Raw genomic sequence first — 27821 nt, 5'->3', positions numbered from 1 at the left:
GGGGGGGTGGGGGGGGGGGGGGGCGCACAGGATCCTTTGTTTGAATATCTTATGCAGAAATACACTAAATACTGCAGAGGAGAGCAAAGCTGCTCTGTTAAGAGTGGAAACTAGAGTGCTCCCTCACCTACGAGACCCTTGGGATGGCGGGGAGGAATTGCAGGGAGCCCCCAGGGTTCTGCGGGGCCCAGTTAGAAGCCCGTGATCTGGACCAGTGGTTCACAAGGATGGAGGTTGGAATCATCCTTAAAAACTTCTGCAAAATCAGACTCTCTCAGGTAGTGACTTGCTGCAATACAATTATTGTATGTAGAAATCCACTTCTCCAAAGAATAGTTTTAAGCAGGACTCAGCCACTCTGAGTGCCATTCTGTGGCAGTATCCCAGAACAGGGGTGGGTCACTGTGTCTGGGATTCCTCTTGGATCGGACAGAAGGAGAAGGCATTCTCATAAGGAGAGCGTGTTCGGCTTCCTGGTGTAAAGCAGCACAGAGTCAGCGCAGACGGAGAAGGAATCCGGCCTTTTGCAGCAGCACCCTCTGGGCTCCTGCCCGGAGTCACTTGTCATATTTATAACCTTAACTTTCCTGTTGGTAAATGTTCAGAAGAGATAAAGTCACCAAGTCTCACTTTGCCAAACAGGCAGTTGCTGCCTTAAGCAAGCCTTGTTTACAGTGGTCAGAAATGTGATGGGAAAAACCGCTCTTCAGCCAGTTGGCATGTATTTGGGGGCCCTCCCCTGAGAAGCTGGCTTTGCTCTTCCCCCTGGGGCAATGAAGGTCCTGCTCTCTTTCCATCAAAGTCTGTCTAAGCACAGACTTGACGTCTTTCATTTCCTTAACCCACCCATCTCAACTTGGTCCCAGGCCCTCCAAGGAAGACTGCAAAAAGGGCAGGATTTCTCTAGCCTGGACAAGGCAGGGTGGTACATGTTGAAGGGGAGTTCTCTTCTCTGAGAAGGAGTTCCCTGTGCCTCATAGTGAGTGGCGTGCCTCTGTTTATGGAGAGGGCCAGAGGAAATGGATCTGAGTCTGGGACAGATTCAGTCCAGACACTCTGAAAGCCATGAAAGATGGGAGAGGCTTTCAGGAATGGGCAGCCATTGTCTTCATGGGGAGTTTGAAACACGTGGGCCCAGCTAGCCTGGAAGAGGACTTCCCAGTCCTCTTCCCTCCATTCATTTCATTTAGTTCAGATTATTTCAACCAGTGTTTGCAAAGCACGTGGTAGGTGCCAGTCCCTGTGCCAGCTGCTGGGCACCCAGCGCTGTCAACGTGGTCCTTGGTGAGTTGATTGGCCCCTCTGTACACACATCACGGGGTGAGGAGGGCTGGAAGAGGCGATGCGCAGTGCTCCCATCTCACTGGAGCAGGTCTCAGGGGTCGGAGGAGCTTCCTAGAAGTGACTTTAGACCACATCCTGAAGGAAGAGGAGTCATTCAGGGTGGAGGCCCTGAGGGCAACAGGCAGGGGGCATTGCCTGGTAGGAGCCCAGAGGCCAGGCAGAGAATGAAGAGTGCTTGAAGTGTGTTGTAAATACTGGTTGAAATAATCTGAATAAAATGAAATGAATTCATAGGAGTGGTAACAGAAGTTTGAGAGACAGATGTTATAAGGTATAAGACTTGCCTCTCAGATGTTATAAGAGTTGCCTCTCTTTCATCCATAGAGACTTGGTTGTTGGTTTAGACTGTATCCTTAAGTCCTTTTTCTATATATTCTAATGGGAACATTTGTTACGTATTAATCTATACGCCTTTTTAAATTCATTGGGAGCAGTAACAGAAATTTGAGAGGCAGATGGGCTAGGAGAGCCTTGCGGTGAATTTCCGCCATGGACAGCCAGGCCCTCTCCAGAGTTGTCCCAAACACTCCTCCTGTGGCCCTGCACAGAGTGGGGCTGAGCCAAGCCCTCACACAGGTAGTATCTTCCCTGAGGAGCTGGAGCAAGGCAGAAATGGCTATGAAATCCTCCTCTGGTTTCCCTTAGAGAAACAGTTGAGTTGACTGAGAAACACACAGTCCCAAATCATCTATTCTCCCTCCACCTCCCACCTGGACCTGAACTTGTTATGAAGCAAAAGGGATTTGGGTTAAGTTGTAGTGGGGAGAAAGGAGGCGGTTAGTTTGGTGATGAGTCAAGCATTGAACTTGGTTACCAGCTCTTAACCTGTGCATTTACAAATGTTTTAATTACACAAGGAATGTGTGGATATATTCTTTTTATAAAGATGAAATGAATATAAGTATTTAGTTACAAGAGTTGCCTCTCTTTCATCCATAGAGAATTGGTTATTGGTTTAGACTGTATCCTTTAGTCCTTTTCTATATATTGAAATGGGAACATTTGTTAGATATTAATCTATATGCCTTTTTGAAAAAACTTGACAGTGTATCCTAGAGATCTTTCCATATTGGCACATATGGATCTACTCAGTGTTTCTAATTTATAATATTAAATGATATAGATACACTGTAATTTATTTACTCCTCAATTGGTGCGCGATTAGGTTGTTTCCAGTTCTTCACTGTCACAAACAGTACTATAATGAACATCCAATACAGACTTGGTGAGTAGAAGTGAATACTTCATAGAAGTGGAAATTATTGGGTCAAAGATCATGTCCATTTTATCTTTTCGTATTGCCCATTTTTTACAGTAACCATGTCGCTTTGGTAACTGAGAAAGAGAACATACATAATTAATTTTGCTTCTTTTAAGAACAGATTACTGGAGCCTCTGAAAAAAATCTCCTCATTAAAATACTCTATTTCTCAAGTTGGGCAAATGTGGCTTTTTAAATTTTGTTGAGGAAGTGTCTTGCTCCTATCTGTGCCTCTTGTTTACATTTGGAACTCACCTGGAGAATACCTTCTCAGGCACGTGCACATAAGCACACACACATTTACTCACACTCACTCCTTCCCTTAATCATAGAAATGGTCAAACAAGTAATGTAGGCTCCCTCCACATGGCACTCGGAGTAAGCCAGCTGATCACATCCCCATTTTATGGTGAACCGTCCCCAGCGCTGGGCTCCAGGCATTCAGCACTCAGACCACACCATCATCTTTAAACAAAACCACTGCCCTTGGAAATGTCAGATGCCTCTGAACTTAACACCTGATGGAAGCTGGGGTGGGCAGGAGTGAGGAAGGGGTAAGAATTGAATGGAGAAATGAGGACTCAAAAAGATGATAGGAGTCAACTGCACTGCATTACATATACTGACACCTTGGAGAGCAGGTTGCGTTGTTGAAGGCCATTGCCGTACACCAAGTCCATGGGCTTATCATCGTGGTGGTTGGGGGGGGGGGTACACTGACTCTTCCATGCTCTCCCACGTGGCATCTCTCTGTATAATTACCAACCTATGAGAGGCTATCAAAATGGCAGGATGAATAACGTTTCCCTCTTTTCTCTGCCTTTGCTCCCCTAACCTGGGGACTACTCAATTGCAGAACTTCCTCCGTTGCCAAAATAACAAGACCAACTACAATTTGGTATGTGAGACGCTGCAGTTTCTGGACTGTATTTGTGGAAGCACAACTGGAGGCCTTGGTCTTCTGGGCTTGTATATAAATGAAAAGAACGTAGCACTTATCAACCAAACCCTGGAAAGTCTGACCGAATACTGTCAAGGACCTTGCCATGAGAACCAGGTAATTAAATTTCTGTTTTGGGATGGGGAAAAAAAGTGTCCTATTTTTAAAATGTTGACAGAAACTAGTTCAGACATCACGAAGCCTGTGCCTGTTGGCCTAGGGAGTCAGTAGGACAGGAGGCTGTCTTCCAGCAGTTGAGAAATAGCCATGGTGTTTCATGATACTTCAGAACCTTCCTAATGAAGGGCATTGGAGGGGCAGTCTGTGGTCTCTTTCCTTGCCTAGGTTTGGCTTCCTTTGATTTGGTTTGAATGTCCAACTATTTAACTTGACTTCTAGGAGTAGGCAATAAAGCAGGAGTTAAATGAGAACCAAAAGACAGTGGTCTATTTTAAATACTAGGAGATTTCAAAGAGTGACTACTCGAAGGGCGTTTAAGCCTAGCTAGAGAGAAGAAAATTACTACACGTGAGACAGCTTGAAAGTAATATAAGGACATTTATAGTTAAGATTTAAACATCATGGACATTCAGGGAAAAGAAAGATGAGATAGTCTTGACTTTGGTCTCTCAAAGAGGTATATTTTGGGAGTACAACCCAGTAACTTCTTGTCTTGAGTAGAGTCATTGCTTATACATGGCATCTTAAGGATTTCGTGAGTTTTTGCATTGTGCCAGGTTGAGTATGATTTTTTTTTTTTTTTTTGAAGACGGAGTCTCAGTCTGTTGCCCAGGCTGGCTGGAGTGCAGTAGCATGATCTCGGCTTACTGCCTCCCGGGTTCAAGGGATTTTTCTGCCTCAGCCTCCCTAGTAGCTGGCACTACAGGTGCACGCCACCAAGCCTGGCTAATCTTTGTATTTTTTTAGTAGAGATGGGGTTTCACCATATTGGCCAGGCTGGTCTCGAACTTCTGACCTTGTGATCCACCCACCTCGGCTTCCCAAAGTGCTGGGATTACAGGCTTGAGCCACCGTGCCCGGCCAAGTATAATTTTTAATCCCGAATTATAGCTTCATCCTGACTGGAGAGGGATGACTGAGCTTTCAAATGGTCAGTGCTAAACCCAGCAGCCAGGGAAGGTTGCTTGTGTGACTTGGGGAGCCAGGCCCTTCATTCAGAGGAGAACGGTTTATGAGAGACAACTCATTGTCTATTAAAAACCTGGTCTCAGTTGTCTGTGAATGTGAGAATAGCATTTTGTGAGATGCACTTTCCTCTCCCGGTTCCCTCATGAAGCAGATGGTGTAGTCCTAGTTAAAATGAAAAGGAACAAAAAAATACAACAGGCTTGGAGAAAGGCTTTATTTGACATCTAAGTGAATTTCCTTATTACCTCAAGTTTGCTTCTCTGCCAAATAGAGGCCTGTTGAAAGGAACAGATCAGCGTGGATTGTGCTGCAAACAGAGATGTTACCTGGGGGCAGATGATTAATTTTGATATTGTGTGCCTTAAACAGGAAACTTGCTTTCCAAGCTTAAGCCTTAAGCTAAAGTACAAAATACGAAAAGAGTGATTTAGAGAGAATGGAACACACCTTGAAAGGGGAAAAAGGGTTCAGAACCCAGAATCAGTCATACACCGTATTTTCCTTTAAGAACAAAAGCCAACTGTGCTGCATGATTTGGATTAGACACGAGCAATTTATCAGTTACAGTGCATGGGGACTTTCCTACTGTTTACTGTTAATTCTGAAACTAGAGATTTTCATCTGTCTTTATTCTTACCACTTTCTCACGGAAAATTTGCAGCTCTCCCCTAGAGACATTACTGGGAGTGGTAAGCATTGTGTTGAAATAGCAGTTCAGCCTGTTGGCCTTTGACGTCTGATTTATGACCAGCATTTGTGTAAATGTCTGTGTGTGTCTTTGCTCAGAACTGCATAGCCACTCATGAATCCAATGGCATTGACATCATCACAGCCCTGATCCTCAATGATATCAATCCTTTGGGAAAGAAGAGGATGGACCTTGTGTTAGAACTGAAGGCAAGTAGGAACTAAAAGCAAAAGACAGTCATTTGTAAACAGTCGCTTTTGTGTTTTGCCTTGGCACATGTACATGGTCAGTCATGAGACTAAATATTAAAGATAGTTCTTTAAACTGAATGAATGACCCAAGTTGCTAGTGCTGACTATGATGCAGAACTTCACCCTTTCTCTTCCACATAAGGGTCTCATGAGGGGATAGGAGCTTCTGAACTGTTAGGTCACACGGAATGAAGATTCCTTGCTCAAAGCTGAGAAATCAATTCCAACAGCATCGAGTACTAAACGCTTTGGTTCTGAAAGTCACAAACAGAGAAACAATGGAAACGCCATTCCCTCTATGGTTTCTGATTTTTCCCCATTTGAGGGAAAAGGGTCAGTTGAAGAATAGTACAACTAAGCCTGTGTAGGACCAAAACACACACACACACACACACACACACACACACACACACAACATGTATTTTTACTTAATCAAGGAAATACCTTTTTCTTCTCTGTCACTGATTTAGCAGAAGGATGGTTATTAATGTTGGTTTAAAATAAGGAAAATTACACAAACCAAAAATGTGCCTGCAGGCCTCTGCTGAGTTTCTCTGAATTGTGTACAAATGCGGGACTGCAGGTGACTGATGTGGAAGCCCCACTGACGTTTGGACTCCCTGTTATTCAAACAGCTTAACGGAGTGAAAATCGTGACTTCTAGGTACTAAACCTGCAGCATTTCCAAGCTGGCCTTTTGGATATTTGAGAAATTGATATACCATTCCTGATGTTGACTTCTAAAGTATCCCCAGAAAACCCTCGCTTCTATGTAGGGATTCCAAAGATTCTCAGAGAATCCCATGATTCAGTTTTAACAATTGAACTTGTAGGCATCAGGTTTCTAAAGTATATTTCAAAACATGTTAGCCTTTCTGGACGCATTTCCTTTTTAACTGTTCCCATGTCAGGGCATGTTGAGATTTGTCCTCTGTGTGCCATCCCCAGCAGCGAGCACTTCATCATTATCATGAAAGAGCCTAGAACTACAGGGTTTTGGCTGAAAGGCTGAGCTGTATTCATTGCATGAAGGATGTCATAGGAAAGGTCATTAGGAAAGATGGGAACACAGAAACCTGTGGGAATGGCATTTATTTTTTCTTTACTATTTAGAACTGAGAGTCCACACTAACAGTCGATTTGGGTGTGTGGTTTAAATGGACTTTTTTCTGTTATTTTTAAATCCTTTTGACAAATTGTGTTTTAGAATTAATTTTAACACATTCAAGCTCATACCTGGCTACCATTTCTCAGAAAGTCCAAAATAAACAGAAGTCCATATGTTCCTGGTCAGCATTTTAGTGACCTTTTTCAACGAATTCAGTGATCTATGGATGATTATAGAAATTGGTGCCCTGTGATAGCATAATATCCTGACTCGACTGCTGTGACCTAAGCTAGGGGAAGAAATAAGACCGCTCACACTGTCCAAAACCAAAACAAACAAAACAAAAAAACAACTCTCAAGTCCTGTACATAAAGAAGCATACAAATTATCATTGACCCAGGGCCTAAAATGAAGTCAGGCCAGGAAGTACAGAATGTGAGGTGCGAACATGGGTGTTTTTCAACGTAATGGGAAATTATGGCTTGGCCTGCATATATTGTTCCTTTGGGTCACATTTGTTAACTAGTGTCAGATGTACTCATTATATTAGGGGTTATGAGAGCTAATAGAAATATTTTAAGACAGGGACGAATTACCTTTATTACCTGTCTTCTCTGGCCTGCAAGGCCCTGCCCTGAAGGCAGCATGGATCTATGTAGCAGCAGCCTCTTCCTGACCACTGTCACCATGAGGGTGACAGTGTATCCATAAGCACCCATGTGTAAATTCCCAATTTCTTCTGGGACTTGTACCAGCTGACATTAGGGCATAACACACGTGCCCTAACAAATTATGTGCCTCTTTGTCCCAAGTCAGATTCTACACATGTATCTGGGGTCTGAAGGGGGACATTCTCTGCCTGGTGCAGATGGTTTTTGATGTACCTGACCCCGAGCTTCCTCATGGGGTGAAATGTTCGTCTGTTTAGCCAGGATGCCTCACATGTGTCAGTTGGCACCTGCATTCAGGCCGGGCCCCCAAGCAGCCCCTCTACATTTCCTGTCCCTTTGTTTCTCCAATTAGAACAATGCCTCGAAGTTACTCCTGGCCATCATGGAAAGCAGGCACGACAGTGAAAACGCAGAGAGGATACTTTATAACATGAGGCCGAAGGAACTGGTGAGTTGGGTGAGGGATCTGATGGTAGCACCAAGGAGCATTGCAGCGATATGTGGGACAGAGCAGAGAATCTGCTTCCTGGAGCTTTCTTGAAGGTTCCCAAAGTCAGAAGTATAAAGGGAACATTTAATTCAGGCCTCTGACTGAGAGAGAAGTGAAATATTTTGGTTGGTGCAAAAGTAATCGCGGTTTTTGCCATTACTTTCGATGGCAAAAGTAATCATGGTTTTGCCATTGAAAGTGATGGCAAAAACCACGATTACTTTTGTACCAACCTATATGACATTGAATACGTGCTATTTTACCTTCTCCCTTTGGCACAAACCACATGGAGAAGCCTCCCTCCCTGTTTTTCCCTCATGGGGGACAGTGTAGTTACGGAACCCAGCAGACCTGAGTTCAAGTCCATAGCTCTGCCTGTTTTGCTGTGTTACCTTAGGCACCTGCTTGGACCTCTCTCAGCTGCACTTTCCTGATCCACAAAAGGACAATAATAATAAGAATACCTAGTCCAGAGGGTTGCTTTGAAGACTAGGTGAGAAGATTCATGTCAAGCCCTAGCACAGTGCCTAGCACCTGATACGCCCTTAGTGAACAGAAGTTCCTTTTCCTCTCTTTCCTCGTTTGCTGCTGGTATTTGAGCCATATCTTTGTCCAGTGCTGAAGAATTCATGTCTCTTCTTGGTGCCAAGAGTCTGAGCTACAGAAGGTGTATTTTGGTTGCTGACGTTTGGGTTTTTTGTTTGTTTCTTTTAAAGAAAACATGATCTGGTTTATTTTTGAGGGGTGATAGTCACAATTGGCTGTGACTTGCAGGTTGAGAGAGTGTTGCAGGCTGTGAGATGAGCAGCTTTCAGAGTCAGTGACATGAGTTGAGGGCAGAGCTCTCTATTTGGACTTTTTTTCGCGCAAATAAACTGTAACTGACAGACTTAAATGAGGGCACCAAAACATTTCTGCCTCCTGGTGACCTGAATGTGCACTTGGGGGCCAGGCAAAAGTCCCTTTATGTGCACTTTTAAATAAAGTTAAGAGCAGCCCAGTTCTTTGATCTCTGAGGTCAGGGAGTAAGTTCTCAGCCCGAGATGGAAGGCCTCTCTGAGTTTACATAACAAGCTTACGTAACTCGGGGTCACTGGGGAGGCAAGGCTTGTCATTCTTGAGCAGGGATGGAATGACTATGCAGGGATCCCATTCAACTTCCCAGGAATCAAGAACATGCCCCAGCTCTCTGACCTATCTCAGGTGGGGAAAATGTCAACACCCAGTGCGGTGGCTGGCACCGGCTCTTGGGCAGCCCCCTGGTGGTTGGAGAACATCATTCTGGCTCATAGGAAGAATCAGGCTTCCTGGAACAAACACTGTTCTAAGAATCCAAATAGAACATTTGTGTACATGCATGTGTGCATACATACGTGTGTATGCTCCTGGCCTCAAATCGCATGCAACATGTTGTCTGCTCAATTTGGTATTCGAGAGAATTGGCAGGGAAACAAGCTCAGAGAGTGAGGCTCTCTTGTCTCCATCGTTACTTCCAGGGCCTGACTTGGTGTCAGTACTGAAATATGTGGCCTTTGGTATTAGATAATGACTAATAATTCATGGGCATGGCCTTGTGGCAATGGGAGAGGCAGAAATGCCCACTGAATCATCAAAGAAAATTATAATTTTTAGTGCAAATTAGAGGTTGAAGGTTCTTTCTTCTTCTTTAAATGATTCAATCATGAATGATGTGCTCATTGGATAAATGTCAGCCACACCCTACATTGTCCTGGGCGTTGCGGAGGGTCTTAGGGGAAGGATTCAGATATGAGCAGACCTGGTCCTTGCTCTCAAGAAACTGGAGACAGAAACTCGAGGGAACAGACAGGCACAGAAATGCTCTGAGAAATGTGCTCAAACCATGAGACGAGCCAAGTGTGTGGTCGTCTGGGAGCCAAGTCATGCAGCTGTGAAGGGTAATAGAGCCAAGTTCACATCCCAGCTCACTACCTGTGACTTAGAGAATGTTGTTTTATCTCCTTGACTCTGTTTCCTCATCCACTAAAAAAATAAATAAGGAGACAGGTACAGTGGCTCACCCCTGTAATTGCAGCGGTTTGGGAGGCTGAGGTGGGAGGAACACTGGAGTCCAGGAGTTCAAGACCAGCCTGAGCAACATAGTGAGACCTTGTGTTTACAAAAAAAAAAAAAAAAGCATTAGCCAGGCATGGTGGTGGACACCTGTACTTCCAGCTACTTGAGAGGATGAGGCAGGAGGATCACTTGAGCCTGGGAGGTCAAGGCTATAGTGAGTCATGATTGCACCACTGCACTCCTGACAGTAGTGTCAGAGCAAGACCCTGTCTCAAAGAAAGAAGGGGAATCTCTGATACCTTATAAATGTTTGTGACCATTAAATTTTTTTGAAAGAATGTTAAACACTGAGACACAGTCCTTGGCACATAGTAAGTACTCAGTAGGTAATACTAGTTCATGCTGTTATTTTCATTTGGAGTAGGCTGTGGGGGACCCAGAAAATTTGGAAAATGAAAAACTGGTTTCACCAGCTATTCCTCAATGCGAATAGATTTCTTATTAGGTTTTCCTGAAATGTCAAAGGGCTGGGAGTAGGGAGAGTTGGTGGGAGGAAATGTTGAGATAGGAAAAGTATGGCTTCTAGCCTACATTCATATCATATTTATTGTTTCAAGGCACTTGAAAGCCATTGCTCCCTTGTAAAGAAGAAGGGCATTAACCAGCCACAGCATGTCTCTTGGTCTAAGTAGAGTGAATGAGTTTCATTTCTCACGACAGGAGAGGTGAATTGGTGTTGACTGCCTGTGCCAGTGTCATGAAGGATTCTGAGGCTGTATCCAAGCCTGATAGGAGAGAGTGCAGAGCAGCCTTTTCCCTGGGAGGGAGACAGCCAGCGTGCATGCTGTCCATCCAGTCCTGTGTGGGTCTTCCTTGAAACAGGAGTTTTGTTCACTTGGCTCTTCTTGCAGGTGGAAGTGATCAAGAAAGCCTACATGCAAGGTGAAGTGGAATTTGAGGATGGAGAAAACGGTGAGGATGGAGCGGCGTCCCCCAGGAACGTGGGGCACAACATCTACATATTAGCTCATCAGGTATCACCTCTCCTGTGCCTCCTCTGGATGCCGCCTCCCTATAGGTCCAAAATTCCAAGCTGGAGGGTGCCCCTAGTCTTGCTTTTCCTTTATGACTTTAACCTAGGACTGTCTGTACTCATGAGACTACGGCTCACAGGTGCTTGTGGCAACCTGACCCAGTGTGCAGAGTTCCAGGACGTTTCCATTTTTCCACAGTGATAGGGTCATGTAGTTGGAAATTCCCATGTTTCTTAAAAGCATTCACCCCCAAGCAGTGACACTTGGATGGTTTATGACTCTGTCTGGAGACAGTTGAAAGGAGTCTTAGGCTTTTATAAATATTGATGAGCCTGTCTTAACAATCTAAAGAAATAAACTTCAGCTTCCTTGCATATTGCATTTGGAAATCTGTGGGAACTTGTCCTTATGACTTCCTTTTGTTTCCCTTTTTGGGGATACAGCAATCCTTGATGCCCTGGCACCGGAATGCCGTATTTCATAATTCTCTTTCCAAGTGGCTGGGTTTTTGAAGAGCCTTTCTCTTTTTGGATGCTGATGTGCCTTGAGCTTTCGGTGGGTAGGAGCAGGCTGTAACCCTGCTGGGGCCTTGTGTTTCCTGTCCCGTCCACCTCTTTTAAACTCAGGTATGGGAACCAGATACACAACAGTGATGATATTGAGCCCGAGGTTGGTAGGTCCCTGTTACCACCCACTGGTTAAAGAATTTCAAACAGTCTCCTGCACCCTTTCCCTTCCATGACCACGTCTGCCACCGAGAAGGTTTCTGAACATTCTGAATGGAGGCTCCCTAGGCTACACAGAAAGCCCCATCTCCCTCCTGCCTGGCTAATGACATCGGGGGAAAGTGGAACCATGTGTGGTCACAAACTTTCCATGCTTTTCTACCAAGCTCCCAAAATAGCGCCTGTGCACAGCACGCCTTGATGGGATGGAGCAAGCCTCGTGGCACCTTTGCCCTTCGGCTTGCTGCTAGTTATTTTGCATTTTTTAATACCCAACATTAAAAAGGAGTTTCTGTGTTCCTGTTGTGAAGAGACACCAACCTCCTGTATCTCTGTCCCTGTATTCTAGTTGGCTCGGCATAACAAAGAACTTCAGAGCATGCTGAAACCTGGTGGCCAAGTGGACGGAGATGAAGCTCTGGAGTTTTATGCCAAGCACACGGCGCAGATAGAGGTAAAAGCTGAGTGAACTCTGGGCACGAGGTTGTGTTGAGGCATTAGTGTGCAATGCCCTGCTCTGGGGCTGGCGTGCATTCATTCATCTGAACAATAGAAATATGAGTGTGTACTGTGAGATACGAGAGTAGGTCCTGGGCTGGGTGCTGGACATCCCATAGCCAAGACAGTCATTATTGCTGTTTGTGGTCCGGTGGGGAAGAGGACACTGAGCAACCTCTCATTCATCACGAATTAATGAGGACAGGTGGGAGGCATCATAAGAAAGTCCAGCAGAGAGACCTGCTGTAGACCATGGTGGTCACAGAGGCCTATCTGAAGGAATGCCATCTAAACCCAGACCCTAAAGAGCAGAGGGATGAAACAGGTAGAGACTAGCAAGAGGAACTTTTCAGACATAGGGAATAACAGCAAGCGAAAGCCCAGAGATGGGAAGATTCTAGGTGATCCGGAGGGGCTAAGCAAGGCTTCAAGGCTCAGGGCCTAGAGTTCAGTGCAGACGGAGATCCGAAGGGAAAGGCAGGCAGCCCTGATCTCACAGGGTCCTGTCAGCCATCCTTATGAGAAGTCTGGGCTGCATCCCCAGAGCAATAGAGTTTTCCCCAGGAGGGTGCTACAATCAGATCTGTGTTAAAAAAAAAAAAAAAAAAAAAGTGTCATGTGGCTGGGCACAGTGGCTCACGCCTATAATCTCAGCACTTTGGGAGGCTGAGGCAGGTAGATCACTTGAGGTCAGGAGTTCGAGACCAGCCTGGCCAACATGGTGAAACCGCTTCTCTACTAAAATACAAAAAAAAAAAAATTAGCTAGGCATGGTGGCACATGCCTGTAATTCCAGCTACTTGGGAGGCTGAGGCACAAGAATGGCTTGAGCCTAGGAGGCGGAGGTTGCAGTGGGCCAAGATCATGCCACTGCACTTCAGCCAGCGCGACAAAGCAAGCTGTCTCAAAANAAAAAAAAAAAAAAAAAAAAAGTGTCATGTGGCTGGGCACAGTGGCTCACGCCTATAATCTCAGCACTTTGGGAGGCTGAGGCAGGTAGATCACTTGAGGTCAGGAGTTCGAGACCAGCCTGGCCAACATGGTGAAACCGCTTCTCTACTAAAAATACAAAAAAAAAAAAATTAGCTAGGCATGGTGGCACATGCCTGTAATTCCAGCTACTTGGGAGGCTGAGGCACAAGAATGGCTTGAGCCTAGGAGGCGGAGGTTGCAGTGGGCCAAGATCATGCCACTGCACTTCAGCCAGCGCGACAAAGCAAGCTGTCTCAAAAAAAAAAAAAAAAAAAAAAAAAAAAAAAAAAAGGTGTCATGATGCATTGTGAGTGTGGAGATGGCCATAATGTGAAAGGGGAGACTCCATCTAATCTAGAGAATGCTGCTGGGCAGCCGTAAGTTAAAAAGAAGACAAGCTGAAGCCACACATGTTGCTGTTATATTGAAAATGTGGCTTAAATTCTTTCAATAAAGCTTTATAATTTTCTCTGGGGGAAAGAAAGAAACAAAAAAACAAAGCCTCTGCAAAGTCATTGGTGTATCTCCATTTTGCAAATGGGGAGCTGTGAAATAAGGCTTATAGAGGCTGTGTCACTTTTTCAGCCACCAGTGGCAGAGCTGGAATTTTCATTCTAATCTGTCTAGTCCCTGAGCCTGTGGGTCCATTTGTACCTGCACTGTCTTTTAGAGTCCAAGAGAACACAGACTTCTCTCTACAGGCTTTGAGCAGTAAAGAATGATGTGCTTTGTTTTGCTAATGAGGAAATGCACAAGTTCAATATCAGTGTTGGCACAAAGATTTTAAAGAATGGACAGACTCCTTTGGGCAATATGAAATGTTCATGATGGAGACTTTTCAAGAATGTGTTCTGACCTGATGTCTCAGGTCTCTGGGCTATCCTAATAAAACACATCATTTCACTGATTAGCCAACCGTGCCAGTGTATGTGAGCAAGTATCTTTGATTTATCATTAATGCCTAGGAGCTTGACTGAAAGGCCAGCTCTGTCCTCTAGAGCCCTTAAAAGGCAAGCTTTAGATGTCTGTGATACAGAATTTCAGAGGAGAAAAGGACCTTGGAGATTATCTCATTGAGCTTCTTGACTCACTGGGGAGAAGCCTGAAACTCGATCAGGTTTAAGAGGTGTGAACAAGGTCACCTAGCTTTTGAGGGATCGTAGAAGGACTGGGATATGTTCTTCTGACTCCAGATTCTAAATCTACGGAAAAAGAGTTATGAGTAGATCTTAAATGATAAAGCGAAGTGACCAGCCATGCCCTAGCTCTCAAATCCTGCCCTTGGCCAGCCACCCAGCTCTTCAGGTTTCCTTAGGGAGTGATCAACGCAAAGCCAGGAACACTTTGTTACTACCGGGGGCTTTCCATGCAGACCCAATGTCTTCACTCTGGTGAACTAGGCTGGGTGGCCCTGGAGCCTAGAACTCAGTTCTTGCCAGGAGGCCTCCTTGTCTACTCCTCCTTTCCCTCCTGGACCCAGATGCACACCTCAGATCATCTTCCTTCAGTGAAAAGAAGCACTTGTCCATAGTCCACTTGACTATATGAAGCAGGCAGGCTCTTGATAGCAGGAGATGGCAGAGGTGATCCCTGATCCTTGCATACACCAAAATCATTGGGGGGAGCTGCTTGTGTGCAGGTTCTGGTCACTGACCCCACACCACAATTCCAGTTAAATGGGGTTGGGTTATGGACAAGAATCAGTATGGTAACCAGCCTGATCTCCACATAGATTTGGGAACAACTGGTCTAAAGAACACACCGCCCAGAACTTATGGAGGCAGGACTGTGGGAACCTGTCTCACCTCTAAGAGAGTTTCCCACTACAACTTGACCTGAGTCACCTCTCTTGCTGTATCAGGGAACAAAGGTTTTGGGAGAGCTAGGACCAGCTCTTCTTGTGAGCACGTTGCATCCTGGGCCTCACCTGACTTCTCCAACCTCTGAGGAGGAAGAAGAGAGGCTTGTGCCTCTACTGTACTGTAACCCATAGCCCTTTTGAAATCACTGCCTCCCAGGACTATGACACAATCAAGTGTGCTAGAATTTGAACAATCCAACCAGAGTACCTCCTCTCTGGGGGCTGAGCCAGTCTAGGAAGGGCATGGAGGAAACTTGCACGGTGTCCACCCCTGGGGCCCAAACATAGCCAGCGTAAAGAACAGCAAGTGCTGCCCCAGAGGTAAATAGGCATGTTGATTCATGCATTGTATGTTTTAGATCCTTTGACAAGAGGTAGGAGGTCACTGCAACTGGATATAACCAAAGATCTCTTTTTACAGTTCCCATCTAGGAAAAATAACCAATGTTACTATCTGAGAAAGTGCTTTAGGTGAGATTTACAACACTGCCTAGCAGTGTACTCTCCAACATGGTCGTCACTAGCTCTGTATGGCTATTAAATGCAATTAAATAAAATTAAATATTCTGCCTCTCAGTTGCACTAGCCACACATGTTAGTGATTGGGGCCACATGTGACTAGTGGCTGTCTTTGTGGATAGGACAGACACAGAACCATTCCATCATTACAGAAAGTTCTAGGGACAGCACCAGCCTCACGTGAATATGCACACAAAACACAGAGTAAATTGATCCAGATAAAAGTTGGTCACATTAGAAATTAATGGGTTCACCAGGAGGTAGAGGTTGCAGTGGGCTGAGATTGCACCACTACACTCCAGCCTGGACAGCAAAACGAGACTCCATCTCAAAAAAAAAAAAAAAAAAAAAAAAAAAAAAAAAAAAAAAAAAAAAAATTAATGGGTTCATCATTGTCTTAGATTAGATAAAGAAATTAACATTAGGCTGGGCACAGTGGCTCATGCCTGTAATCCTAGCATTTTGGGAGGCCGAGGTGGGCAGATCACCTGGGCTCAGGAGTTTGAGACCAGCCTGGCCCACATAGTAAAACCCTGTCAATACTGAGAAAAAAAAAAGAGAGAGAGATGGGTGTGATGGTGCACGCCTGTAGTCCCAGCTACTCTGGAGGCTGAGTCAGGAGAATCACTTAAACCCAGGAGGTAGAGGTTGCAGTGAGCCAAGATCACGCCACTGCACGCCATCCTGGGCGACACAGCAAGAGACTCTGGACTCTGTCTCAAAAAAAGAAAAAAAAAATTAAAATTAAATAAATAAAAGTAATGGGTCCGAAGTTAGGAAAATACTCTTCCAAGGTTACCCAAGCTATTTTTTACATAAATCTGAGACACTCAGCCCAGTCTGGGGTTATAAAATCAGAGATCATATTATACTCAATCTTAACCACCGAGTCTACCACCAGGAGCAAATAGTCTTAGTAAAAGATTTCAAAGATGAATATTTAATCTCATCTACTTTTTCATCCTAGATTGTCAGATTAGACCGAACAATGGAACAGATAGTCTTCCCTGTGCCCAGCATATGTGAATTCCTAACCAAGGAGTCAAAACTGCGAATTTACTATACTACAGAGAGAGACGAACAAGGCAGCAAAATCAACGATTTCTTTCTGCGGTCTGAAGACCTCTTCAATGAAATGAATTGGCAGAAGAAACTGAGAGGTGGGTTCCAACGCATCAGCAACAACACAGAGAGACACAGTTCTGGGATTTCACAAACTTGGGCTTGATGGTGCGCTTATTTCCAAGCAGGAGCGAAGCTAGTATCATTTATGATACTTTGCACCTCTGACCACCAGGAAGTCATAACCACTTTTGCAGCTGATCAGGGGGCTCGAGCCAAAGTATGATAACTCCCCTGAAAAGGCTTCCTGCATCAGAATTTGACTTGATTTGATTGGAAAGCTCCGTGGAAGGCTTTTTGAATGCCTCTTTTGGTATCTCTATCTAGAAAATTAAAAGGGAAAAGCCCAGGCCCTTGAGCTTACAGGATGGTTCACTTGAGCAGGAAATTCACACTGCTTGCTGGCTCATTTACTAGCACACCTGCTCCAGAGACTCTGGTATTTTCCCTTTTATGGGGTAGCTTGGATTTTAGACTAAATCGTTTTACAGGCAGTGGAATCATTTGCCACATAAGATGCATCATTGCTCAGCAGCGAGTCCCATTGAGTATCCCAGCCAGTCAGGTGGAAATTACTGGTCTAAAACACATTCGTAGGGCTTCCCCAGGGGGCTTCTCTGTTCCTGGTTTTCATTGGGGTTTTAACATGATCCTTCAGTACCAGCCTTGTGCTTGGCGCTGGCTGTTGAGACCAACTTAAAAAGGATCGTACTTCATTTCTATCTGTTCATGAGGAGCCAGATTTTTTTATTTGAAACACTGGATTCCAGCTATAGTTGTGATGTGTTGAGCTCTTTCTGAGGGGTAGAACTGGGGTGGAGAACAGCTGTGTTGGAGGTCAGTTTCCCAGAGCTTTCGTCTTCTCCGTGATGCTGTCAATCTGAGCAGGCACGGACCAGCACTGTGTTTTTCTTCCCTTTTCTCCCTACCTGCCTGCATCCCTAGATTAGGCTAATGGCAGAGAAGGCGGTGCAAGAAGGTTCGCCCAAAGGTCGCATTCCCACCTCACTTCCAGCCCCGCTGTACTCTTGCTCATCTCTAAGGGGCACCTCCCTGTGCAGCACTTTCAAACATTACGAAAAGTCTGGCCAGGCCAAATCCATCCCTCAGCCAGCTCCATGTCTAGTGTCTGACCGAGGGACCAGGAGACCATTAGCAGACCAGCCTCTGTGCCCTCCACGGTGTGGACCTCAGGAGACACAGGTGTAATTCTGGTATCGGAGTGTCCTCATAGCCTACTGTAGATTCCTCAGATTCTTGCAGCTGCAGGAGCCTCATGAACATGGAAAGTTTTACAGAGCATCATGCTTGGGCAATAAGAGGGAAAAAGATACCCTGCCCCCAGAAAGGGAGACATAGACCCCACCCATTTCATCCTCATTTTTCTAGCTATTATGTTACATAGGAGAAAATGTATCTGTTGCTTTTGTCCTTCACTGGGATATTCCGTCATTCCAGCTTTAGGGAATAATCCTAAGGTGTTTTGTTTTGTTTTGTTTTGTTTTGTTTTGAGACAGAGTCTTGGTCTGTCACCCAGGCCGGAGTGCAGTGGTGCGATCTCAGCTCACTGCAACCTCCGCCTCCCGGGTTCAAGTAATTCCTCTGCCTCAGCCTCCTGAGTAGCTGAGGTTACAGGAGCATGCCACCACACCTGGCTAATTTTTGTATTCATCATGATGGCCAGGAGGGTCTCAAACTCCTGACCTTGTGATCCACCCCTCTCGGCTTCCCACAGTGCTGGGATTACAGGCGTGAGCCACTGCGCCCGGCCAGTCCTGAGTTCTTGTATCCAAACCTTCATGATAGTTAATAAGCTGTAATTTTAGCCTTATCAGTATATGTGTCTATGAAATTGGTCAGACACATACACTGATACATTCATTCTCTACAAATTATTTTATGAAATGTTTTATGTATAATGTATGTATTTTATAAGTTCTCCAAAAGGCTTATTTTGGAGATGACAAAAAGGTTTTCACCTTTTCTGGTGAGATGAGATATCTCCGTATCCCTTTTTATGAGATATTGTCTCCAGCCTGGAATAGTAGGAGGACCCTCAGCCCCAAAGAATGGTGAATCTGAGTTCTAGTCCATTTCCGCACCCCACAGGCTCTGTGCCCTGGGACAAATGGCTTAACTGCTCCCAGACCCTCACCTGTGAAGTGAGGGATTAAGATGACCTAATTGACGGATTGTAGCATGGTCATTATTCCAAGACTTATATTACATTGTAGCTAATACCTTCCTTATTTCAGTCATTCTTTTTTTGAAAAACAGTTTTCATTTCAGTGAAACTTAAGCACAACTGCAGTTGTCAGCTGAAAGATTTTAATTGGCTTCAAAACTATCTGCTGGTAAGAGAGAAATTGAAAATAATAACTGAATTAACCATGATTTGCACACTTGGGGAGGGAGAAATGTACTCATCAGAAATATAATTAAAATGAAATGCATTTTTCCCTCTAAGTAGCTTATATCTCTTCTAATAAGTCTGCAGAATCAATTTTTCAGGCTCATTCATTTAGCTCTTTTACCTTTTCCTGAATGTATTGCAGAGGATCATCTCTTCTTCAGTAAATCTGCAGCTAGCACTCAGACATGTAGTGAGGTCTGTCTGAGACTGATGGGGCTTAGTATTTTCTTCTGCAAGATTAAAATATGCAATTGCTCTGCACTTCATAAACTCTCTTCCCTGCTTTATTTACACTAGAACACACACATACTCTTCTGTGCACTCACATCCTCTCTCTCACCATCTCCTCTGACATCCTCTCTTGAAAATCCTATCCCCAGTGAAGTGAAAACTCTGGGCTAGGAAAATGAGAAGAGAGAGAAAGAGGAAATCGAGGCAGAGTTGAATATGCTGACAGTTTCTTGCATGGGGTTTTCCCGTGTGATTATCCCACTCATAAGTATGTATGGAGTCCAAGCCTTCCAGTAAAGGCCTGTTCCTCTAAAATAAACACAAACAAACAAAAAACTAGGAAAGAATGTTATCAAGAGATGCCCTAGGCTGTGGTTATTTAAATTGCCCTGCCAATCCAGGATCACAGCACTCCACCTTTTGCTATAATGTAGCAGGTATATTGATCCAACCAACTTTTAGCCCCTGAGAAGTAGAAAACATGCTGTAAGGCAGCAGTCCCCAACTTTTATGGCAGCAGAGACTGGTTTCCTGGAAGACAATTTTTCCACAGATTGTGGGGGTGGTATGGGGAGTGAGGGATGGTTTTGGGATGAAACTGTTCCACCTCAGATCATCAAGCATTAGATTTTCTTGAGTGTACAGCCTACTAGATCACTCACATGTGCAGTTCACAATAGGGTTCACACTCCTGTGAGCATCTAATGCCCTTGCTGATGTGACAGAGGCAGAGCTTAGGCAGTAGTGCTTGCTTGCTGCTCACCTTCTGCTGTGCAGCCCAGTTCGTAACAGGCTATGGGCCAGAACTGGTCCGCGGCCCCAGGGTTGGGGACCCCTGCTATAAGGTACAGTGAAGAATTCAACAGTGTGTACGCTATGACTCCTCCTGTGGGCACTTCTATCTGAAGTGGACAGACAACAACGGCATGTTTTTAAGTGGCTGCAATACCAAGCTGTTTGTGACCAGAGCTGTAATCAAGCATTGATACATGGAAGTACAAGAAAGGAAGGCTTCAGAGAAAAGGTAGGATCGAGTAGCATCTAGAAAGGTCTGTAGGACTTGGATAGACGCAGCCTGAGAGACCGGGGAATGGGGAGATGTATTTGTTTCCCGTTGCTGCTATAACAAATTACCACAAAGCTTGAAGCTTACAACAACATACATTGATTATCTTACAGTTCTGGAGGTCAGAGGTCTGAAAAGATTCTCGCTGAGCTAACACCAAGGTGTTGATAGGGCTGTGTTCCTTCTGAAGGCCATATCCTTTTCCAGCTGCTAGAGGCTACCTGTGGCTCCCGGCCCCTCCCTCCACCTTCAAAGCAGCATTGTCCAGTAGAGCATTTCTCATGCTGCGCCACTGTGGCTCTGACCCTCCTGTTCCCTCTCTCACTCTCTCACCTATATGGATGCTGTGACCACATTGGACCTACCCAGATAATCCAAGACAACCTCCCCTCCTCACATCCTTAACCTAATCATACCTGCAAAGCCCATTTTGCCAGGTAAGGTAGCACATTCACAAGTTCTAATGATACACATGTCAACATGTTTGAGGGGGGCACATTATTTTGCCTGCCACAGAAAGTAGATTAGTTGCTTTTTATTGTTGTATAACAAATTGCCCCAACATGTTGTGACTTAAAACAATAAATGTTTATTTTCTTACAGTTTCTTGGGGTCAGGAACTTGGGAGTGGCTCCTCTGGATGGTTCTGGCTCAGGTCTTTCATTAGATTGTAGCCAGGATATCAGCCAGGGCTGCCATCATGTGAAGGCATAAGTGGACCTACAAGGTCCACTCCTTGGTGCTCTTGCATGGCTGTCAGCAGGAGACCTCAGTTCCCCTCCACATGGACCTCTCCATAGGTCTGGTTCAGCATCCTCGTGACATGGCAGATGATTTCCTCAGAGCAAATTATTGATGAGAGAGAGGGAGAGAGAGAGGAGGAGGAGGAGGAGGGAGGAGGAAGCTGCAGTGTTTTTATTAATATCACCTCGTCTCAGAAGGCATGAACCAACAGTTTCAGTCTGCTCTTATTAGTAGCAAGTTGTTAAGTCCAGCTCATACTCAAGTGGAAAGGACATTAAGGTGTACCACTTGGAGGGAGGAGGATCAAATAATTCATGAACATATTTTTAAATTGACACAAAGGGAGTGTGCAGAGGCTGGAGAGTACGGGCTGTGTTCAGGACCCACCACTAGATTGGGATACAAAGGCAGAGTATATTGGGAAGGGGAGTGGGAGAAGTGTCTGGAAAGGTAGACGGGGACATAATTCCATGTGCCACAGAAAATAAAAGACATTGCACGTCAAGATTGGTCTCTAAGCATCTTCTTGCACCTGGATAAATACCTAATTGATTTGAAGGACTGAATGTTTGTCCAGGTTGAAAACATCACTACAACTTAAGTAGAATGTTAGCTTTATAAAAATAAGGTTTATTTTGTGAGCTATATGCCATAGTTAAAGACCATTTATTACAATCATATTAGCATATCCTGCAGTGAACACACTCACGTTTGATACCGAGCACTCCCTCTGAAGCAAATGCTAGCTTACACAGACCATCATTGAGCTTTACCAGATCCATTTTCCCCCCAACTTCATTTTATGAGCTTTTTATACACACACTAGTGTGGAGAGGATATTTCAGATTCCCATGTATCCATCACTCAGCTTCAGCAATTATCAACTCTTTGCCATTCATCTCTTCTGTCCTCTTCTGGAGTTTACATATCCAGATCAGAAATGGGCTTCAGTCCCGGAAGAAACACAATAACTGTTGTTTCTAGAGCAGACAAATGTCTCAGCTTAAATTTACTTCAGCAATCAACTTCCCAAAAAAAGTACATTGCTACCTAGTGGTTGACTGGGTCCTGGCTGGCTACCCCATTGAATTGTCACATGGGTCATTTATTTTTATCCCTGTCGCTGACCCCAGAGGATCACTAACCTGGGTAACAAGATCTCCACTGCTTCTGCCCTGTGCTGAGCCTCAGTTTCTCTCGTTTAAACAATGAGGGATTTTAAACTAGATGATTGCTCATGGCTCTAAAACTCTACAGTTTGGAAACACTGCCTGTTACCAAGTGCAAACATGATATGGGCGATTAATAAATTACCCAAGGCTCTATTTAATTGCACCATAATTTTATTTTGGTTGGAAGCTCCCAAAGGCTTGGCTGCTGCTACAAGCATTATTATAGGGCCATTGGATTTGTCATTGGCTGCTGTCCCAAAGTTACATGATGACTTCATTGGGAAAAAGAAATATACGATAGAGATCCATTCTCACGTACTCCATGCTTTTCTCTGGAGGGAGATGATATGGAATGAGACTGTGTTTTGGAAACTTCGCCTCTGACATGGACACTGAAATTATGCCTACCATGTCTGTTTTGGAGTGTCACCCTAAGTGTAAAGCACCATTGAAAAAGAGTTCAGGGAAAAAGGCACCCCGTAACCAAGTGTTTTGTTGTTCTAAGACTGAGAATGCCCGGCCAGCATGGGATAACCTGTGGGCAACGGTGGATTAAGGTGGCAGCAATGTCCGAAGTGTCTCTGTCTCTTGACCTTCTGTGATGGCTTTGCTGCCACGTTCTTTCTCTGCCATAGCTCTGGAGATGGGAACTCTGCTGCTGACCACCAGGTCAGCAACTTGTACCCCTCGCTTCCCTGTCCTCAAGAATGATCATCCAACTTCAGGCAAATGGCAGATGACTCAGTGCCAGGAGAGGAATCATTGCCTTGCTTTTAGGCACTGGCGTGTTAGCGGAGCATGTTGAGCCAGAGAGTAATGTGGAAATGGTACCAGCCCTAGTCTGGGGCCCAGCTGGGCGGACTCTGAATGCTGTATCTCCCCCACCCTTCCCCAGTGCCCCGCACTTCTAAAAAGCTAATTGAGTTCTTGGGTCTCTCCAGGCATCTCGTCTGGTCCCGGAGCCCTAGGGGGAACCGAGAACTCAATGTGTGAACTCTGGATAACCCCCAGATTCCGTAACTGATGGCTGTGACTGGGGTATACAGGGTTTATAGATGCTCCAACTTTTCTCTTTTTCCTCTCTCCTTACTCCACCCCAATACATCTTCTGTTCCAGTAAGTACTCCACACAAAATAAACCAATCTGATGTCATTATGTACCAAGTTCAAAACAAACGATCATTTTTACTATTGTGGTAAAAACCGGGAACAAAAGTGGACTTGTGGGGCAGAGCGGGTGGAAGGGCCACATTGCATTCCTGGCGTTCCCGCTCGGGGTCTCCAACCTCACATGGCTTTGCCTTTGTCTCTGCAGCCCAGCCCGTGTTGTACTGGTGTGCCCGCAACATGTCTTTCTGGAGCAGCATTTCGTTTAACCTGGCCGTCCTGATGAACCTGCTCGTGGCGTTTTTCTACCCATTTAAAGGAGTCCGAGGAGGTACCCATATCTTTAATTTCAAAAAATCTATTAGAAACAGCAGGAAGGCTATGACTTGCATCTCGATTGCGGTTCCTGGATGTATTGGTGCAATATGGGGGATCCCAGTTATCCACGTTCAGACAAGAGGAGATTGTAGCTGTTACCACAGATTTAGTTTTAAATCTAAATTAAATAATTTAACATTTTATCCATTTTTTTTTTTAACCAGGAAAGAAAGAGAAGCAGCTAGATACTATTAAACCTGTGAGAAAGTCTCCTAATCGGCCCCTTGTTTTATATATGAGGAAACTATGTCTCAGAGCAGTTAAGAGATCAGGCCAAAGTCACATAGCTAACTAATGGCAGAGCTAACTCTAAAACATAGATGTCTTGATGCTCAGTCCAGTATGTGTATTCCCACACCGCACTTCTGGAATTGATTTCAGACTAAAGAATTTGTAAGAAATCTCTGGAATTTTTTTTTTTTTTTTTTTTTTTTTTTTTTGCCAGGGGAGGCAGGACTTGAATGACTGCAGACTGTACAATGTTTAGTCTATTAAGAGCTACCTGCCATTATTCATATAACAAACATGATGATTATGGTCTTTCTGGATTCCCCCCAGCCCACCTCCTTCCAGGCTACACATTTTGCTGAGAAAAGGCAGACAATTCGGAGGGAGGCATTTTGCTATTTGGGGCCCCTCAACACATTAATGGCATCCTAGAAGCATCCTCACTTGTGGGGTTCCAGTGGCAGGCATTCAAAGCTCCCCTTCTGTGATACATTCACGGCCCCTTTTCTGACATCCACAATAGCCACCTGGGAGGTCCACCTCCCAGCTAAATTTTTCATCAGAGCTTTTTGGCAGATCACCTCACATACGCATATAACAACCTGCCAGGAACCACCTTGTGTGAAAGATAATGGGATAAAGAGCCCAAACGTAAGACACAAAAACCACACAGGAGTAAGTTTCAGGCTCCACTCTTTAGCTTAATCATACAGACATCAACTGACCAGACATGTATGGGTAATAAGTCAGTTTAAGGACCAATCTGAAAGCAATGACATGTTATGTAATGCTTATATGCCTAAGTTACCCTTTTGAGGAGTTAGCTTTTCTGTTTGACCTTAAGATACATGGAAGGCACCATTTGAATCCCCCCCACCACCCAAAAGTACAATCTAAACACAAGTCCAGGGGGGATTTTTTTTTTAAATGTCATGTCAGGAAGCATGAATGCCCATGTCTGTGTCTAAAAGATTTGACTAGAACCCAGGGCTGCAAGGTTTTCTCTTTGGGGATGTTCACCTTAACCCAGCTGCCAGTCAGCAGAGGTATGTGTGGCAGAGGGCTAGTGAGGAGCTCAGCCAGCTGTGGCAGAGGAGGCCCAGGTCTCCTTTCACCTCAGGGAAGTTGTCATGCTCCTCACAGCAGATTATTCAACCCTTACCTTGTCTGTGTTTTCATTTACTCTCCATTGCCTTCAAAGTATTTCAAACAGATTTTATTATTCACCACGTCTGTTTTCTTCACCGGTCATTTGTGGCAGCATTCAGGCCCATTTTGGGGACAGGGAGTTGACAGCCCCCCACCCTTCAGTGACAAGCCTCCTCCCGTGGCATTCTTAAGACTTAGGAAGTCCAGAGACTTAAGGTGTCTGCCTGACTCCTGCCGCTCACTTGCCAAGCCACTCTGGGCAAGCCACTTCAGCAAGTCTTTGTCATCCTCTGTGTGAAGAGATGCTTACATTAAGCCCATGGTTGGAAAATTTTGATATGGCTTCAGAAAGTCCTGCAGAACCCAGGGAAAAACAGTTGCCAAACTAGTCAAGATCTCCAGAGCATGTGTTTCTTGCCCATCCAAGCTTGAGATCCCCTGGATGGCATGACTATTGAGGGTCTTTTCAGCTCTAAAATGGTGCATTCTGAATGAGCCATCAACTCAGGCTGGTCTGCAGGAGGCAAGGATGCCTGGTTTGGAATCATGGGCTTTAGAATTTCATGCTGATGGACTAAACAAAAAGCAAAAATCAGAGTTCCTAGGAGATTTGACCTGAGGCTGATCTGACCCAAGGAAGCCTTTGCCATTATCTAGTGGCTGATATTGCCTTAAGTGCATCAATTCACTCTCAGAGGGATTCTTTTTTCCTTTTGTGAGATGCATTGAGGGCATTTTCTATACTCACTGCTAACCATCCTCAGAAGAAGGGTTGTATTAACCCTGCCTAGAAACAAGATCTGGTTTGTTGACCTGAAAGTATTTCTTTGAGCTAATATGTGTTAGAATTTGTTGCATCCTAAAGACAAGATTTCATAATGTCCCACTTGAATGTATATAACAGCCATATCATGTGTGCTGATTTTGTGTGGTTCTGTGGCTTACAAGGTTTGTGACTGCCAAGAACCAGTGGCCTTAAAAGCTCCTTTTCAAAACTATCACCGCCCCCACAACTTTGTTTTAGAACTGACAAGTTACAGTCTTTCAAAAGCATGCAACTCAGGCAGCTTCAGATTGCTTACTGAATTTGTGAGCATGCCATGATGGCTAAAGCAAATGTAGTACTACTTTTTAAATGTTTTTATTATTGAAATTGTCAAATATACACACAAGTAGAAAGAACAGTATAATGAGCTACCATGTACCTATCAGCCAGCTTTAACAATTTTGCCTATCTTGTTTCATCTATCCCTGTGCTATATTTTCTGAAACATTTTAAAGAAGTCTAGACATCTTGGATTTTTTGTCCATAAATATTTCAGTGTATATCTCTAACTTATAAGAACATTTTAAAATATGTATAATCACCATGCCATTATCATATCTAACAAAACTAACAGCAAATCCTGTAATAGCCTGTCCAAATTCAGATTTCTCCAACTGTCTCAAAGATGTCTTTCTAGAGTTGGTTTTTTGGAATCTAGCACTGTGTTTTTTAACACTGCTGTTATAGCATGGAGACAGCATTTTTACATTGGCCTCTTCAGGATTTGGGACATACCTTGTACTGGTCACATTGATGATACTGAGATCATCTTAAGAGTCCATTTAAAATGGCATTAAGCACTTCAGAAAATGATAGGTAAGCCACAGACTGGAAGAAAATAGTTGAAAATATATATATCTGATAAAAGCTTATATCCAGAATATGTAAAGAACTCTTACAACTCAATAATAAAAAGGCTATTCAGTTAAAACAGTGGGCAAAACATTTGATCAGACACTTCACAGAAGATATATGAATGGCCAGTAAGCACATGAAATGATGTTCAGCATCACTAGTTATCAGGGGAATGTAAATTAAAATCACAACACCATTCCACTGCAAACCTACTAGAATGACCAAATGAAAAAGATGGGCACTACCAAGTGTTGGTGATGCTGTGGATCAGATGGAACTGTCATATACTGCTGGTGGGAAGGCAATGTGATACATTCACCTTGGAAAACAGTTTGGTATTGTCTTTTAGGATCCAACATTCTACTTCTTTATGTTTGTCCAAGAGAAATGAAAATATGTCCACTCCAAGAATTGTACATGAATGTTTCTAGTAGCATTATTTGTAATCACTTCAAACTAGAAACTCATTGACTGTTAACTGGACAAATAAATTGTAATATATCCATACTATAATATACTCAGCAATAGAAAGTACAAAGTATCAATACAAACATGGTAACCTGGATGCATCTTAAAAACTTGCTAGGTGAAAGAAGTCAAGCACAAAAGACTACCTGATAGGATTATTTTCCCATTTTTATGAAATTCTAGAAAGTGCAAAGCTATAGGGACTGATATCAGATCAGTAGTAACTGGGGGTAGGGATGGGGCAAGGCATCACCTGCAAAGAGGCACAAGGAGACTTTTACAGTGATAAACATGTTCTGTATCTTGATTGTGGTGACAGTTACATGTGGTGGTTTCATGACTATATGAACTGCCAAGATTCACCAAATTTTACCCTTAAAATGCATGGCTTTTTAAAAATATTGATTAAGGACCATCGACTTCAGAGGCAAATGGTCTGCAACCATTTGCTGCATCACTTTGGGCAAGAAATGTCACCCGAGACTCAGTTTCCTTTAGAGTAGACTGGGGACAATAG

General features: G+C 44.2%; 1 protein-coding gene across 11 annotated transcripts in view; it reads left to right on the top strand.

Annotated features, from left to right (window-relative positions):
- The window catches only part of ITPR1 (inositol 1,4,5-trisphosphate receptor type 1), a 361669-nt gene that overhangs the window by 283300 nt on the left and 50548 nt on the right, over positions 1-27821 (top strand). For all 11 annotated transcript variants that reach the window (XM_017870725.1, XM_017870723.1, XM_017870722.1 and 8 more), the window contains 7 exons: positions 3462-3662; positions 5481-5591; positions 7765-7860; positions 10848-10970; positions 12045-12149; positions 16513-16705; positions 23609-23731. In XM_017870725.1, the coding sequence (XP_017726214.1) occupies positions 3462-3662; positions 5481-5591; positions 7765-7860; positions 10848-10970; positions 12045-12149; positions 16513-16705; positions 23609-23731 (952 nt within the window). The remainder of the gene's footprint in view (positions 1-3461; positions 3663-5480; positions 5592-7764; positions 7861-10847; positions 10971-12044; positions 12150-16512; positions 16706-23608; positions 23732-27821) is intronic.

The sequence above is a fragment of the Rhinopithecus bieti genome, unplaced genomic scaffold, assembly GCF_001698545.2.
Source record: "Rhinopithecus bieti isolate Rb0 unplaced genomic scaffold, ASM169854v2 scaffold_5101, whole genome shotgun sequence".
NCBI lineage: Eukaryota > Metazoa > Chordata > Mammalia > Primates > Cercopithecidae > Rhinopithecus > Rhinopithecus bieti.
The sequence above is the reverse complement of the archived record's forward strand: the minus strand, read 5'-3'. Positions and strand labels throughout refer to the sequence as shown.